The sequence below is a fragment of the Sabethes cyaneus genome, chromosome 2, assembly GCF_943734655.1.
Source record: "Sabethes cyaneus chromosome 2, idSabCyanKW18_F2, whole genome shotgun sequence".
Lineage (NCBI taxonomy): Eukaryota > Metazoa > Arthropoda > Insecta > Diptera > Culicidae > Sabethes > Sabethes cyaneus.
This window is the reverse complement of record NC_071354.1, coordinates 236121783-236136844: the sequence shown is the minus strand read 5'-3', so window position 1 is coordinate 236136844 and position 15062 is coordinate 236121783. Positions and strand designations below refer to the sequence as shown.

Here is a 15062-nt window from a genome sequence, read left to right as displayed (position 1 = left end):
TTGGGCATGAAATCGGAGGTGAAAGTGGACTCAGATAGGGACATTACATTGCGCTTGTAATCGAAGGCGATATTAGAGTCAAATCAGACTTGAAATTGGGCTTAAAATGGGACACTAATTGAAATTGTAAATGGACTTCAAATAGGACCTCAACTGGACTTGAAATTGCATTTGAAATTGAGCCTTAACTCGGAAGTGAAATTTAAATTAAATTAGACTTGAAATTGAACTTAAAATGTGGCGTTAAATTGAACTTGAAGTTAGATTTAACTCTTAACGGGCAATATCGTAAAAACTATGCAATCAAAAGAAAGTTCCAAAAGCGAAGGGCGTCTACAGAGAGCCTTGCTTAGAGGGTTAAGATCGGAGGCGACATTGGAGTTAAATTGGATTAAAAAATTTATCTTAAAATGGGACATTAAATTGGAATTGAAATTCGATTTGGAATAGTACTTGAAATTGCACTTAAAATTGAACTTTAGTTGAACTTAAAATTGCTCTTGAAATTGGAAATCGTAATTCCATTAGTCTTAAAACTGGACATAGCCTGAAATCAGGTTTAAAATTGCATTTAAAATTAGACCTGAAATTGGGCATTTTATGCAAAATTGAGGATGGAATAGGACTTAGGATTGAACCTTAATTGGATTTGAAATTGGTGGTAAAATTGAAGTTGAATTAAACTTAAAATGGATTGTTAAATTGGACTTGGAATTGGACCATAATTGAACTTTAACTCTCTAACGGGTAAGACCGTTTGTAGACGGCCTTCACTTTTAGAGCTATACGAAATTTGTGTTGAATTGACAATATGAAAAATATGTTCAGAACAGATTTCCTGTTATTTTGATATTAATATCACAACATTCTGATCATGTATTCAGAAGTTATCATCTTTCAAAAACAAGAATTCAGAAAAATTCCGAAAAAAATTATGATGCGAATATTTTCTTTTTTACTAAGGACATCTAGAACAAAATGTTCGACTTCAAATTTTTTATGAGTAAATTACATGCTTTATTTCAATTTTATGATATATTTGGACTGAAAAAATATTTGGGTAGAGCGTTAGGCATGAAAAACGAAAAAGAGAAATTGGACTATTTCATACCTGGCGGTCCTCCAGATGAATATTTTTCCATGAAAATCAACACTTGAGCTTCTTTTGAATGCGCCTTCATGATAGAGTAGTCATTTGCTTGATTGCATCGTTTTTACGATATTGCCCGTTAAAGGGTTAAACTGAATAATAGGCTCTAAATCGTGTTTAAAATTACACTTGAAATAATACTGGCTGTTGGACCTCAATTAACCTTGAAATTGGACATGAAAGTCAAAGTAGAAGTTAAAGTAGTCTCGAATTTGGACATTACATTGCACTTGAAACGAAAGGCAAAATTTAATTTAAATCAGACTTGAAATTGGGCTTAAAATGGGACATTGAGTTGGGATTGAAATAGGAATTAAAACTGGACGTTTATTAGACTTGAAATTGAACCGGAAATCTGAAGTAAAATTGGTAGGGTATGTTGCTGCTTCGTCGTAATTGCCTATTCCCGTCCTATCCAACACAAATTATTAAAAATATCAGCATTTTTATGACACACAATGCAAAACTAGTTATTCCCTAATATTTTAGTTTGTTGTCTATCATACGCGAACAATCAAAGTGAGCTGGGATCTATTTAAATGCTTTTTATCAGTAAAGAAGTCCTACCAGCCAAATTTCCTACGTTTTTTCGTGCGACGAAGAAGAATATGTCGACTATTCGTTTGAATTTCCGTCATTCATAAATGAAAATAGCTCACGCAAGGCATTGTCGTTATTCTACAGCCAGGAAAACTTGCCTGACCTGCAGAAATTTTGCAGAAACATTTGTCATGCCGCCCTACACAAATACATGCGCGTTAGCTTCGTAAACATTGTTGTGATTTTTAGACCATGAAACCATTGATTGCTTGTGATTTTTAGACCATTGCTGTCAAAGCGTTCATAAATTAACCGAGGTTGCATCGCAGGTTAAGGAGAAATGGGCAGTCATTAACTTTTCGTCAGAAAGCCCAATTTCAGATGCAGCTTTTGGGCCCAAAACAGGGGCTCTGTTTTTAAAAAGGTATTCACTGCATCCTTCTTGCTAATCTGAACACAGAGAATATATTTTCATAAACAGAACTTTTGCTTCAAATAAGAAAACTGCTGTTGAAATTCACGGAATCAATGACGACTCATTGCTCCTTAAAACTGTCTAGCATTACGGTTTACGGATCGATCTGTCAAACTGCGCATATCGTTCATAAATTTCGGGTTCTAGCTGGCACGAACCCAGGGTAATTTATGAATTTGCTATAAGACATCGTTCGTTAGTGCTACCGTTAGGATTCATAAAACCTCATTCGAAACTCGGATTTGTCTCATAATCAGCCTTATTCTGTTATTCCGTCGGCAAACCAGAACATAACAAAAACTAGAAGGTTTTAGAAGGAAACTCAACTGAAGAATATTGACACTTAATGGGCAATGAACTATCTAACCCGTGTAAGTATGCATGTACTCATGTTTCTTCGTATGTATGTATGCATGTATGTAAGTATGCATGATATTATGGACGTGTAGCGTTGTTGATTTGCTGTGTGTGTGTGTGATACATCTCGTGGTGGATAGTGTATAGATAGGTGTACGATATTTTTTGTTTTAAACAAATCCTTTTCTATACAAGCGGAATGATTGCGATCCGTCCTTTTTAAGAAGAGCACACTAAGGCGGACCGGCGATCGATTCCTCGATTTTTGCGTTTGTTTAAGTTTGTTATTCATTCATAAGAAATTATCTGCAGTTTGTTTGAGAAAATTTACAGCTTAAGAGTTAATTGTGTTTTCTTTTCTGTTGTTGTTGTTGTTGTTGCTTCGTCTAACTCGTTCGTTTTCGTTTTGTCCTTTCTAGAGTGGAGAGTTAGAAAAAGTTTACAGTTTCAAAGAGTTGATTTTGCTTCAATGTTTGATAGCCGTGTTGTTGCTGGTAGAAAATCTATGTATAGCATCTCTAAAGTTTGTATCGACTAACTGTACAAAGATTCGAATGTACAAGATTCGTTTTCTAGTTAGCTAAACTTAAAGTTACTTCTTTTTTCTTGTATAGTTTCAAATCAAATTCGTATAAAAATATGCTCTTTTCGAAACAAGCACTGAGCTTCTTACAATAGTAAAGGTTAGTCTCATATTTTAGCAGGGGTTTCACTACATTTTCTAATCCACAAGTTCAAGGGATGCTCACTAGTTCTGTGGAGTGCTATCATTGGAAAGATTTACACGAATGTCGGTTACTGTATATCGTAGTTAGTGAAGGCATTGATAACACGCTTACGAAATAATCTAAAAGTAAGTTTCGTACAAAATTAGCTGTCGCATAGAGATATTCCGTTTCTGTTCAATAAGTAGATTAAAACACTTTAATTCTGAAAGCATTGATTTTTCAATTAGACGCCAGCAGCAGGTCGCTTAGTTTCCAAAAACTCTATTACCTACAAATAATCTGTCTGTGTAAATTGTAAACTTACAAATTTTTTGTTCTGATTGACATTCATGTGCTTGGTAGCTTATACAAAAAAATATCTAGCCTACGACACGAGCTTTTTGCTTTCTCACAAAATCCATGGCGTTTTTATCACTGACCCTCCCTTCGAGAATCAACAGGATAGGGTGACCTGGAAAGGACAAATCGATGTTAGAAAAAAACAAAACTAAACAAAACAAATAACTAAAACTACCACCAGAAATTAACTCACTTTTGTCTTTCATCTCCAGCAGCGGCAAATCCATCTGGGCCACGCAGTCAAAGTTTTCAATGTTCATGTTAAAATTGCTGGACACGCCGGGGATGTTCGTCAGCGACAGGAACGCTTCGCCGGCAAAATCGTTCGCAGTTAGCACATCGTGGTCCATTACGGTGAACACAATCATGGCAGCTTCCGCCTGGCATTGTTCTTGCGTGATCGAAAATTCGAAACATTCATCAAACACCGGGTGGAGCGTTTTCTAGAGGGAACAAAAAAAAAATAGACAGAAAAAACCGAAGCCATTTAGCAGTAGGTAGCAGGAGCACTCCGAGCTCATATTTAGGCTGTCAATTTACGAAAATCCTATCAGTGTCCGCGCTCAATGGCGCTGGTGCTAATCGAAAGCTGTCGAATCCGATTTCACATCGGTCGATCAATCAAGAATGGAGCTAGAATGAGTGCGTGCATGTGGGCACTTCGTTCGATTGTGGCCATGCTGTAGAGCTGCGGACTTTAGACGATAAATTAGTGACTGAATAGCGGTGTGTACTACTTTTGGTTAATACTGGTTCTTGTTAAAATGCCAAAAATATCTGAAAGAGTGGACTAGGGTTTTGTGTTAAATTTTCATGTATCAAATTACGTGAAAAGTTATAAAAATATTTTCCACCCATCTTTTCCCGCATTATTTATGTGATTTCGCACGCGTACCAATGCACAATGGGCAAAAACGAACTCGTAATCTCAAGAAATAGAAGTCGCTGATTTGGAATCTTACAAGGTACCTATTTCTATGTAAAAAAATGCAGGAAATCGATCGGTGGTGGTTTCATCCTGCGCAGACTGCGGGAAGTGGTCCATTTTGCCCTATTTTCCCCAAAAATCATGACAAAAGCTATTTAAACAGTATAAAAACTTATTTGCCGCCCGTGAAACGAACTCAAATAGCTTCCAAATTGTGTCAAAACATCAGAAGAATCAAATTCTATCCATTCCACACTGTGCGAAATGCAAGAATAGTCCATTTCCAGCCCATTCACCCCCATATACATAGATAACCTAATTAAAGCGATTAAAACTAACTCAAAGGTAAAAACAGTCTTCAAAGGAAAGTGTATTTTATCATACTGAATAACTTTGGAGAACAGTTCAAACCAATAAATTAATTGGATTCGGAGTTATTGTGCAGAATTGATTTTTAAGTGTACTTTTCGAATAAATCATTATATCGCAACTAGCAAAAGATAGATAGTTACTATATTCAACAAAGTTGCTTATTTTAGTGTGTTCTATATTTTTTCTGAAGAAAAAAAATTTGTTGGGCGTATTCAAAAAAAGAAAAGTTTGTATCACCCTGATAGATGAATATAAGATCATCTTGATGAATAAGTTTTAATCGCTCCAATTACACAGCATTTATGAACTCAGTAAGCTGAAGGTGATTTTTCATGTAAAATTGGCCGCTGAATCCGAAAATGTGGTCAGAAAAATTTAAAGTAGGATAGTTTTTGAGATATGCATTAAAGTTGAAATTTTGCTTAAAGAAAGAAAGTAGCATGTGTACATAAATACACATTTCTCCGGCTACGGTGCACCAATTTTAAATCTCTTTTTTCCATATTAAAGTGGAGAAAATTTGCTATCGATTAGTTGAACTTCATTTTTCTGTAAGAATAATAGTACTGTAGATATTTGAGAATTTGTTCACAACAATACAAAAAAGAACGCATTTTTTTGGAATTTGGAGTTACTGAGTTCATGCTTTTTTGTTTTATTTTGTTAACTAGTGTTATGTTCAACTATGTAAATACATACAGGGGTGATTTGGGCAAAATGGACTATACCTAAGGGGTCGGTCACTCGGCACAGCCGTTTTTATGTTAGGTGACTTGAAACGAGCCGAACTGTGCCGAACTGCAAGATTTGTTAAATTCGTTATAATCTGATAGATCTGGCAACTATGCGAGATGATTTTGACAACTGGCAGTGCTCCCATTTCATATGTAAAATTGAACCGGAGGTGCGTAAAGCCCTATAAATGTTATTTTTATAAGGCTTTAGAGATGTGCCGCTTGATATCTCTGGAGTGCCACGGCACAATGTGCTGAGTGTCCGACCCCTTGACTATACCTGCATTTCGCACAGTATGGAATGGATGGGATTTGATTCTTCTGATGTTTTGATAAAATTTGGAAGCTATTTGAGTTCGTTTCACGGGCGGCAAATAAGTTTTTATACTGTTTAATTAGCTTTTAACATGATTTTTGGATAAAATAGGGCAAAATGGACTACTTCCCGAAGTCTGCGCAGGATGAAACCATCACCGATCGATTTCCTGCATTTTTTTTACATAAGAATAGGTATCTTGTAAGATTCCAAACCAGCGGCTTCTAATTCTTGGGACTACGAGATCGTTTTTGCTCATTGTGCAATGTATTGAAAAGCGCGAATATAAAGAATGTTGTCTCAGACCGATGATGCAGCAGCTCAATTCCGAATAGAGTGAAACAAAATTAACGAATACCGTTATGTCAAGTCAACACTATCTTTACTCCGACACGGCATAATGTTGGATGCAGAGAATAACTTTCATTGATTTTAATTGTAGTTTCTTAAACGATTGTTAATGTTCCACAAATGGGAATCATTGAGTGGTGCTCTCTCAGTTTCGTCTCGGCAGTACAATTCCGAATGCAAAGTGTATAATCGTTGCAGCTTCTAACTGTAATTGTCTGGATAATTGCCGAAATTACTTTTACACACAGCCTATTAATGATTCTATCAAAACTAATAAATCGAATGAAATAGTAAAAATATGCCTCTTAGGGTATTTTAACATGATGCAAATAATTATTCCGGCATACATACAAATTGCTGTGCCCGTAGCGGAGTATTTTATCTTGTTTTGCATAATGATTTGTTTGGTAAACTGTATGCTTCAATATCTTAAAAAGATCTCCCTTAACCATCATCATCTTCATACCAGTTATTATCATTTTCAAAATCACCGGCATTCAATTTGTTTTGTGATAAAGCCGAATTCATTGCAGGTAAAAGTAAAACACCATGCGTCTCCATGATATCTCAAAAACTAAAAATTATGGGTTCCTAATTTTTTGATCAAAAAATGCTCAGCTCTTCGAAAAATGTAAAAAGATAAGATTTTTTATTACCCATGAAAATACAAAAATGAATATATTCAATAGGCCACATAGTGCACTATGGGCCAGAAATTAAAATTACGGGACAAAAATATTTGCGGTTAAACAGCATGTCTCAGCTCAATGTGGTCTACGGCAACTTTTTGAATGAAAAAATGATGCATCTTTTGAAGCGGTCGTCCAATATTTACGTGTTCCTTTAACAACAATTTAAGTAATAACTTTTTGAGTAAATTTTTTTTCACCTTTTTGGTTTCAGAATATTAAAGATAAACTAATTTCAAGTATTTTTCTGAAGATATCAAACTTCTACCTTTTACCCATTTTTAGCAATAGACCTTTAATTATAAACGACCCCTCAAATCACATTTCTTCTTGTAACATGTTTATTTCAACAGACATCTCAATGTGATGTTCTAGACAACATTTTGCACATTAAAGAGGAATATTTTTGCTGGAGACTGTTTCGCTTTTTCTGCATTAATTAATAAGATATAATTGTCATTAGGCTAAAAACCGTTTTTTTACGTCGTTTAACCGCAAATATATTTGTCCCGAAATTTCAATTTCTGGCCCATAGTGTAGTGGTCCTTAGCCTCTTATCCAGCAACCCCAATCCTTGCCACCTCATGGTATCAGCCGGAACCCGGAATACGAGCCGTGCGAATGCTGAGTGTACACGGACAGAAATTTGATCTCCAAAACGGGCGAAATGACTCATGATTCCAGGTTTCTAGCTTATGATTTATGAAAATACACCATGAATAATAATCATGATATCACGAGCTTCTTGCAGTACAACACAACGCAAAATCATAAACTATTATTCATGATTTTGTGCTGTCTGATACGGCAGTTCAGCCACGATTTGACAGGATTTCACATTTCATGATTTCATTCATGGCATCGGAATCAAATTTCTTTCCGTGTAGCACCGAAGAACAGCCTTGTCAGCCTTGAGCGTCTGTTCTCATGTTAGGGTCCAGTGCTGGTGGCTGCATTTGGAACATGCTGTCTCAGCACTAATATTAAGATGACAGGTGTGCTGAAAATCACTGGGCACACTGCTTGGTAATAGACAGTTGTCCAAACATTTCCCTCAGAACTCTAGCGACAATTTGACATCATTGGGAAAAAGATAAACAGAAAATCTTTAGTGAAACGCAAGGCGATTTCAATAGCTAAATTTAAAGTTAAAATCAAAATAATTATTTAGTGAATAAAAATTTGTAGAAGTAGTGAATTCGAAATAGTAGTGAGCAAAGCAAATAGTTGGTGGTAAATTTATTTAAAATTATTCTACGCTTTTGATCGAAAAAGTACTAATCTTTTAGGAAGTCTAAACAAGTCGGTTGATTTAAGTGGCTTAAAACTAGCTTATTCCGCTTACCGCTATCTTACACTAGTTAAATTAAAAAGTAAGTGAACTAAAACTTATCTATCTATACTAAATTGAAAATTATCTAATTGTAAAATTTCCTAAATTATGTACAGCCTGTAAAATCGATTGCGAAGAAGAATTCGTTTGTATGCCAAACCTCAGTAGCACGAGGGAGGACCTGGATAAAAACTATCAAATGCAAGTTATTTCTAGAATGTAAACTAAGTATATTTAAGCTAATTAAAATATTAAATTGCAGTTTGAGCTGCTACTAAAGGTTGCTTCAAAAAGGTGGTGCATTTCGACAAAGGTAAATCCGAACATTCTCAAAATTTGATAATCGGATAACCTCAAATACGATGGTGAAGGCAGTAAATACGACGTTAACCCCTTGCGGTGCTTGTTCGATGACATCGGATACCAATGAAGGTATGGTGGGATGCGATGGTTGCGATTTGTGGTTTCATTACCGGTGCGTGGGAGTTACCGAAGAATCTCTCGAAAATCAGGAAAAGTGGTTTTGTCCTTCCGAAATCTGTCGGAAAGCTGGCGAGGAACACCTCAACAGGGCAGAAGAAGCCAAGAAAGGAGCAAAACCGAAGAAAACGCTTGTAACGGATGAGCAATCGGATAAATCCAATACCAAGTCTGACCGTCAATCCGGTTCCTCTTTGGAAAAACGTTTGAGAGCTTTGGAGAAGGAACAAAAGGCGAAAGAAAGGGAGATCCTAAGGGAAAAGCGGATGGAAATGGACCGAATCCTGAAGGAGAAAAAACTGCAGATGGAAAACGAGATGCGGGAGAGAGAAATGCAGCAGGAAACGGAACTGCTAGAGAGAGCTCTGCGTGATGAGCAGGCTCATGCCGATCGCATGCAGCAAATGCGCGAATCGTACAAAAGTAAGATGAAAGAGGCGAAAAATAAGTCGGCCAATCCCGTGGAACTGGGCATCGCCGGTAGCGATGTTGCTACTAAAAAGACTGCAAGAAAAGAGAAACCACTGAAACCTGTAAAAGATACGCAGGAATTACAGAAGCTACCGAAAATGAAAAATCAGAGCACGCCGTTGCGGCATCCGAAATTTTCAAACGAAAAGAGTTCGGAAAAGCGGAAAAGGTCAGTAGGAGAGAAGCGAAAGGGAGAGAAAGAGCCAGAAAGTTCGGTTGACGAGTACGAATCGGTTGAAGAAAACAGCGACGAAGGAGATAAAAGCGATGCAGTAGAGACTGATGTCGAAACGACGGAAGATGAGCTGGGAGAAGAATCAGAGTCGGAGTCAGAGGAATCGGAACCAACTGAGGATGAACGACGATCACACAAAAGGAAACCTGCCTCACACGGGCTGGGGCGACAGCGAGTGGGACCTACGAGAGCCCAGCTGGCCGCACGGAACGGTATTTCTAAGAAACTTCCCGTTTTCTCTGGAAGGCCCGAAGAATGGCCGTTATTCATCGGCAGCTACGAAGCCTCAAGTGAAGCCTGCGGTTTTAACGATGTCGAGAACCTAGTTCGCCTACAAGAGAGTTTAAAAGGTCCTGCTTTAGAGAGCGTACTTGGGCAGTTGTTATTGCCAAAGTCAGTTCCGAAGGTGATTAACAAACTCCGTCAACTTTACGGCCGACCGGAGCAGTTGTTACACTGTCATTTGGAGAAGGTAAAGCGACTAGATGCTCCGAGAGCAGACAGACTGGAGACATTCATCCCTTTTGGTAACGTAGTGGAGCAGCTGTGTGACCACCTGGAGGCGGCGGGCATGAAGCAGCATTTAATTAATCCGCTCCTGATACAGGATCTGGTAGACAAGTTGCCGGCAGGAGACAAGAGAGAATGGGTTCGCTATCGGAATAAAAGGAAAACAGTAACGTTGCGGACTTTCTCCAATTTTCTCGCTAATATTGTTTCCAAGGCATGCGAGGCCAATGCAGGTGTCGAGTACCGGTCGGAATTCAAGACCAAGAACTACGGGCAAGCTGGAAAAGTGAGAAACCACGAGAAAGGCGTAGTTTTCAGCCATAGTTCAACTATGAATTCGGAGGCTGAGTCAGTCGCAAACGACAAGGTGAGACCCTGTAAAGTGTGTAGAAGAACGGACCATCGTCTCCGTTTTTGTCAAGACTTCAAAGCGATGGCCTTTGTAGATCGAATGAAGGTAGTTGAAAAAAGCAAGCTCTGTAGAGTCTGTCTGAACGATCATGGTAACGCTCCATGTAAATTTAAAATCCGCTGCAACATTGAGGAGTGCCGAGAACGCCATCACCCGTTGCTTCATCCGTTCGAAAACACCGTCGAAATCAACACACACTCACGCGCGTCGGGCTCGATTATCTTCCGGATGATTCCCATAACTTTACACCACGGGGAGAAACGAGTCTCGACACTAGCGTTCCTTGATGAAGGAGCGTCAATTACTCTTGTTGAACGTTCGCTTACCGAAAAACTAGGCGCCGAAGGTGTGAAACAACCGCTCACCATTAAATGGACCGCAGATATTACTCGTGACGAGCCGAACTCCCGCCGAATGAATCTATGGGTTTCCGCTTCGGATAAAGATGAAAAGCTACTACTAAACTCAGTGCAAACGGTTGAAAAACTGCTACTTCCGAAGCAGACGCTGAATGTTTCTGAAATCGCCGCAAAGTATAGCCATCTTCAAGGTCTACCGATCGTCCCGTACTCGGATAGTCATCCTGGTTTGCTTATTGGTTTAAATAATCTTCACACCATTGCACCTATCGAAGCCAAGGTACGGGACTCAGGAGAACCGATAGCGGTGCGATCGCAATTGGGTTAGTCGATCTACGGTCCTAGGGCTGAACGGAAAAGTGGTGCGAACATCATTAGTCATCACCGCGAAGTCAGCAACGAGGATTTGTATGAGCTCCTAAAGGGACACTACGCTTTAGAGGAATCAACGGTAGCGATAGTACAGGAAACGAAGGATGAGATGCGAGCTCGGGAAATTCTGAGAAGCACAACTGTGCGCATCGGTGATCGTTTTGAAACCGGACTGCTGTGGAGAACCGACAACCCAGCATTTCCGGACAGTTTTCCGATGGCCCGTCGACGGCTGAGGCAGCTGGAGCAGCGGCTGGAGAAGAATCCGACGCTGTACGAAAAGTGTCGACAATTGATAAATGAGTACCTTCAAAAGGGATACGCCCACGTAGCAACGGCTAAGGAGTTGGCGGAAACCGATCCGCGAAAACGATGGTATTTACCTTTAAATGTCGTTCTAAACCCGAACAAACCGGGGAAAGTTCGTCTCGTGTGGGACGCCGCAGCAACAGTGGAGGGTGTGTCGCTCAACAGCCAGTTGCTTAAGGGCCCTGACATGCTGACGCCATTGACCGCAGTAATCTGCCTGTTCCGTGAACGTCGTGTTGCTTTCGGGGGAGATATCCGCGAAATGTACCACCAACTGAGAATACGAGAAGCCGACAAGCAAGTGCAGCGTTTCCTGTTTAGGAAAAATCCGCTAGACCAGGAACCGACTGTGTACATCATGGATGCAGCAACGTTTGGGTCGACCAGCTCCCCGTGCTCGGCGCAATACGTTAAAAACCTCAATGCGTCCGAGTTCTCAGTGGAGTATCCAGATGCGGCTGCAGCGATAATCGACAAACATTATGTCGACGATTATTTTGACAGCGTCGATACTATAGAAGAAGCGATTCGAAGAGCACAGGAAGTGAGATTCATCCACTCGAAGGCGGGCTTCGAAATAAGAAACGTTTGGGTGAACAAAAGCCAGTGAAACATGTCCACTTCAATGTTGACAAATCAACAGAAAACGAGCGCGTGCTTGGAATTGTTTGGAATCCAAGTCAAGACGTGTTCTCTTTTGCTACTGATCAACGACCCCAATTCAAGCCGTACTTTGACGGCACTCAACGACCAACGAAGCGGTTGGTTTTAAGCTGTGTGATGGGTTTCTTCGACCCACTTGGCCTTCTTGCTCCGTTTACGATCCACGGGAAAACACTTATCCAAGATCTATGGCGGACAGGATGCAGTTGGGACGAAGACATTGATGACGAGTCGTTGCAAAAGTGGAAGCGCTGGGTAAGTCTTCTGACACAGGTAGCAGCAATCCGTATCCCTCGCTGTTACATCGGCGGTGCTCTCTCCAGCGAAATAGAGTCTCTGCAGTTGCACATTTTTATGGATGCAAGCGAGCAGGCTTACGGATGTGCGGCCTATTTCAGAGTAGTAGTACGCGGAAAGGTAATATGCTCCCTAGTAATGTCCCGCTCTAAGGTAGCGCCGTTGAAGCGGCAGTCGATCCCCCGGCTCGAACTGATGGCAGCAGTTCTGGGATCACGATTGTTATGCACAGTTAAAGAGCATCATTCTCTCCTTATCACCCAGCAGTTTCTTTGGTCCGATTCCCAAACAGTACTCAGCTGGATCCGCTCTGATCAGCTGAAGTACAAACAATTTGTAGCTTTTCGAATCGGCGAAATACGGGAAAATACCAACGTTTCCGACTGGCGCTGGGTTCTAACGAAAACAAACATTGCCGATGTATTGACCAAGTGGGGACAAGGTCCGCCGTTAGACTCGAACAGCCCCTGGTTTAAAGGCCCTGAATTTCTAGTGGAGTCCGAGACACGGTGGCCGATCAGGGCATTACCGGATGTCGATACCGGCGAAGAAATGCGTGTCTGCTTACTGCATCATGATGCAGCTTATTCGTATTCCGTGGTTAACGTCAATTCTACGTTTCGTTGGGTTCGACTTCTTCGAATCACGGCTAGCGTGGTCAGATTCATTTCAAACTGTCGCAGAAAGATGGCGGGTCAACCAATCGTAGTGTCCAAGGCATCCCCGGCACAAGAACGTCTACTTAAAGCTATGCCAGAGTGCCACCAGCGACCTCTTCAGCAGGACGAGTTGCATGCGGCTGAAGCTATCTTGTGGAGGCAAGCTCAGCACGATGGATTCCCGGAGGAAGTAAGAACGCTTGAAAGAAACCGGGACCGAAAACCGGAACAAACTCCAGAACGAATGGCTAAGTCCAGTCCCATCTACAATCTGTGTCCAGTTCTTGACACTGAAGACGTTATGCGCGTTGGTGGCAGGCTGCAGTATGCTGAATTTGCTTTCGACGTTAAACATCCCGTTATATTACCTAAAAATCACGCGGTGACAGATAGAATAATTCTCTTTTATCACGAAAAGTTCGGCCATGGTAATCGTGAGACAGTGTTCAACGAACTGCGTCAGCGATACCACGTTCCCAAGTTGCGGTCGGCGATTGCACAGGTAGTGAAGTCTTGTACGTGGTGTAGGGTCAACCGTTGCGAACCGCAAGCGCCTATGATGGCACCTTTGCCTATACAACGTATTACGCCACGACTTCGCCCATTCAGTTCAGTAGGCGTGGACTATCTGGGACCCGTGGAAGTATCCGTAGGTCGGCGACGTGAAAAAAGGTGGGTGGCCCTCTTTACATGTCTAGTTGTTCGCGCGGTGCACCTCGAAGTAGTGCACAGTTTGACAACGCAATCGTGCCAAATGGCGATTCGGCGGTTCATTAACGACAGGGGAATGCCGGATGAAATCTTCTCCGATAATGGCACAAATTTCAAGGGAGCAAAAAATGAATGGGAGAAAATGCAACGAGTTGAATATGAATGCGCAGAAACGGTTACAAGTCCAACGATGAAGTGGAACTTTACTCCCCCAGGTACCCCACACATGGGCGGTATTTGGGAACGTATGGTGCGATCGGTGAAGGTGATACTGCAGACGCTGGAAGACGGTCGAAAGCTGACGGATGAGATCCTGCTGACATCGTTGTCCGAAGCAAAGGACATGATCAATGCTCGTCCTTTGGTGTACCTGCCACAGGATGCGGAAGAATCCGAGGCAATTACGCCAAATCATTTCCTCCGTGGTGATGTAAAAGAGACGGACTTGGCCGTGGACGATTCTACGGACCTCGCAGAGGCTCTGCGAAACGCGTATAAGCGATCGCAGCTTCTAGCTGATGAGATGTGGGAGCGCTGGCTTAAAGAGTATTTGCCTACTTTGAATAAACGAGCAAAGTGGATCGAAGACCGAAAACAAATGAAGGTAGGAGATTTAGTGTTCGTCGTCGATGGAAAGCACCGTAAACAGTGGATCCGTGGAGTCGTCGAAAAGGTCTTTAAAAGCAGTGATGGTAGAGTACGGCAGGTAGATGTTCGAACGGCGAAAGGTGCTTTCAGGAGAGCTGTGGCCAACCTAGCAGTGATTGAGATCTCGAGTAAAACCGGTACTTCCGGTGGTGGACCGGAACCAGTGTTACGGGCGGGGGTGTGCTGAAAATCACTGGGCACACTGCTTGGTAATAGACAGTTGTCCAAACATTTCCCTCAGAACTCTAGCGACAATTTGACATCATTGGGAAAAAGATAAACAGAAAATCTTTAGTGAAACGCAAGGCGATTTCAATAGCTAAATTTAAAGTTAAAATCAAAATAATTATTTAGTGAATAAAAATTTGTAGAAGTAGTGAATTCGAAATAGTAGTGAGCAAAGCAAATAGTTGGTGGTAAATTTATTTAAAATTATTCTACGCTTTTGATCGAAAAAGTACTAATCTTTTAGGAAGTCTAAACAAGTCGGTTGATTTAAGTGGCTTAAAACTAGCTTATTCCGCTTACCGCTAACTTACACTAGTTAAATTAAAAAGTAAGTGAACTAAAACTTATCTATCTATACTAAATTGAAAATTATCTAATTGTAAAATTTCCTAAATT

At 40.7% G+C, this 15062-nt stretch overlaps 1 protein-coding gene across 1 annotated transcript in view; it reads right to left on the bottom strand.

Moving 5' to 3' along the window:
* Positions 1 to 3609: 3609 nt before the first annotated feature.
* The window catches only part of LOC128737042 (BAI1-associated protein 3), a 216613-nt gene continuing 205160 nt past the window's right edge, over positions 3610 to 15062 (bottom strand). Inside the window, exons 13-14 of the mRNA XM_053831589.1 lie at positions 3783 to 4032; positions 3610 to 3701 (exon numbers count right to left, since the gene is read on the bottom strand). Coding sequence (XP_053687564.1) covers positions 3610 to 3701; positions 3783 to 4032 — 342 coding nt within the window. The remainder of the gene's footprint in view (positions 3702 to 3782; positions 4033 to 15062) is intronic.